A 2,844-nucleotide genomic window follows, 5' to 3' on the forward strand; every position below is an offset into this window, starting at 1 on the left:
GAATCTTTGGTTCACACTGAGACTCGCAGCAAATTCAAAAAGCCCACCAGTTTCACTACGGTGACTACATTCTCCTTCCCATCAATAGCTACAACAGCGGGAAATATACAGCGGTGGAATGGCAAAACACAGCGTTGATCATTCGGCGAAAAATAGAAAGAAACAGAAGTTTCCGAGCTCGCGATTCTGGCTAAAATCTGGCAGTGACACAGACTCTGAGCCTCATCTTATACCTTCAACCTCTAATATTCCATGTCTGTGCCTGTAACATGCTGGGAATTCAGGAGCATTTGGGTTTATTTTGAGGGAAGCCACATTAACAGTTAACAGTAACTCCTTCTGGTCAGTGAGGTTGAATGGTATTTCCCGCGCACATTCCAGCTGGAGAGCTGCTTTAACATTACTGCTTGATGGGAAACCATGGGGTTTAGAGGTTCACATGGCATTTGAATTGGGGTTCTTTTGGTTTCCGGTTTGCTTTTGCGAAATTGTTTGAACAATTGGCAATTGTGGGAAACTGCGGGAGGAGCTGAGCTGCGGCAGCTGTTGTGTGTCTGTGTGTGTGTGTCACTGTGACCGTCTCCTCCCCTCGGCAGCTCTGCTCTGCCTTCCTCAGCCAGGTCGGGGCGCCCTGTATAAAAGCAGCCAGAAGCTGCGTGTCCGTCATTCGACTGCTGTTGAGTGGAGGAGAGACATGTCTGGCCGAGGCAAAGGAGGCAAAGGTCTGGGGAAAGGCGGCGCTAAGCGTCACCGCAAAGTGCTCCGTGATAACATCCAGGGCATCACCAAACCAGCCATCCGCCGCCTGGCGCGGCGTGGCGGAGTCAAGCGCATCTCCGGCCTGATCTACGAGGAGACCCGCGGGGTGCTGAAGGTTTTCCTGGAGAATGTGATCAGGGATGCGGTCACCTACACGGAGCACGCCAAGCGCAAGACCGTCACCGCCATGGATGTGGTGTACGCTCTGAAACGCCAGGGCCGCACTCTGTACGGATTCGGCGGCTGAACATCTCCTGAACGTCAAGACACAAAGAACAAAGGCTCTTATAAGAGCCGCCCAAGTGCTCATATCAAAGGCTGTAACTTCCAAACGAAACTCGTCTGCCGTCAGGCGTTTGTCCTTCACTATATATAATGTGGTCGCTCCAGCGGGAGCCCGAATAAGATTGTCCACAGACAAACCACAGCTTAGTGTTTCTGTATCCAACTTGTCATGACTTCTGTTACTATGAATCTCAGACGGACAGCCTCCATGTTCCCGAAGGTTATGTTGCTAAGGAACTGGAGAATTGGAAACCTTGAGCCACGTAGAATGAATAGAATATTACGGCACAGAAGGAGGCCATTCGGCCCATTGTGTCTGCCGGCTGTTTGAAAAGAGCCACCCAAGTCAGTCCCCTGCTCTCTCCCCATCGCCCTGCAAACTGGTTCTCTCCAAATAATGATCGATTTCTCTCATAAAGTGGCCATCGGCGTCCACCAGCCTTTCACACAATGGATTCAAGATCCAAACAACTCCTTGTGTGAAAACATTTCTCCTCACCTCCCCTCTGTTTCTTTTAACTCGGTGTCCTCGGGTTACTGACCCACCCGTCAGTGGGAATAGTTTCTCCTTTGTCACTCTATCGAATCCGCTCCAAATTCTGAAAACTCTTTTGAAAAAACCCAATAATAAATTGGTCATTTTCAATCCATGACTGATTGTGGAACACTGCTGTGCGCAATTGGCTGCCGCGTTCAGTCACAAATGTACAGTCAATACGCTTTGCAGTATATTCTGTGAAGTGCTTTGGGACAGCTAGGGACGTGAAAAGCGCTGTATCAAATGCAAGGATTATTATTAGTATTATTAAATCTCCGCTTAACCTTCCCTGCTCCAAGGAGAATAATCCGAGCTTCTCAAGCCTCTCCTGATAACTGAAGTCCCTCATTCCTGGTACCATCCTAGTAAATCTCCTTCACACCTTCTCCAATATCTCGCAGGTTCCCATTGTTAGTGGGACCAAAGGATCTTGTGTCTCATGCCTCAGCTCTACAGCAACAACAAATGACACGATCTTCAGACGGGAATTGAAGGAGGCAAGCTTGGGGGTGAAGTGGAGGGATTGTGGGGTAGAGTTCCAGACTGTGGGGGCAGGGATGCTGAATGCCTGACCACAATGGGATATGATGAAATTGTGTATTGGGGTCTCAATGGCCTGTGGTGAGAGGCAGTGGTGGAGATGGGCAATGTTGCAGAGGTGTGGAAAGACGGAACAGTTCATGGCATGAATGAAGGGTTTGAAGGGTAGCTGAAGATCGAAAAGGACACCGAGGTTTTGGATTGGCTCCGTGAGGTGAAGAGTGCAGCCATGAATGGTGGTGTCTGCATTACTGCCGAAGTGTCAGCTCATCTTCCATGTTTTCAGTTGTTTTGTAACTTTGTCCCGACATAAAGTCCTGATATACGATCACTGGCACACATACACACAAACACTCACACACGTACATACATATGCATACACACGCATACATACACACACACACACATGTACATACATGCACACACACGCACATACACACACACACTTGCACACTTACAGACACACACACAAACACATTAACACACACACACACACACTTACAGACACACACACGAAAACATACACACACACATTCACACACACACATATACACACATGCACATACACACACATGCACATTCACACACACGTACGCACCCACACACATGCACACTCACACACACACACGTACGGGCAATGGGAAAGCAGGACAGTGTGGGAGAAGCAAAGTGTGGGGTTGGGAGCAAGAACATTATCAGGCGTGGATAGCTCGGGTCGGGGC

The 2,844-nt window shown here is 48.9% G+C and overlaps 1 protein-coding gene across 1 annotated transcript; it reads left to right on the forward strand.

The window, feature by feature from the left end:
- Positions 1–679: 679 nt before the first annotated feature.
- LOC103173123 (histone H4) lies at positions 680–1,061 on the forward strand. Its single transcript, XM_007885792.2, has one exon. The coding sequence runs from the start codon at positions 695–697 to the stop codon at positions 1,004–1,006; it is 312 nt and encodes a 103-aa protein (XP_007883983.1). The 5' UTR covers positions 680–694; the 3' UTR covers positions 1,007–1,061.
- The last annotated feature ends 1,783 nt before the right edge of the window (positions 1,062–2,844 follow it).

This window comes from Callorhinchus milii, unplaced genomic scaffold, assembly GCF_018977255.1.
Source record: "Callorhinchus milii isolate IMCB2004 unplaced genomic scaffold, IMCB_Cmil_1.0 Scaffold175, whole genome shotgun sequence".
In the NCBI taxonomy this organism is placed as follows: Eukaryota; Metazoa; Chordata; class Chondrichthyes; order Chimaeriformes; family Callorhinchidae; genus Callorhinchus; species Callorhinchus milii.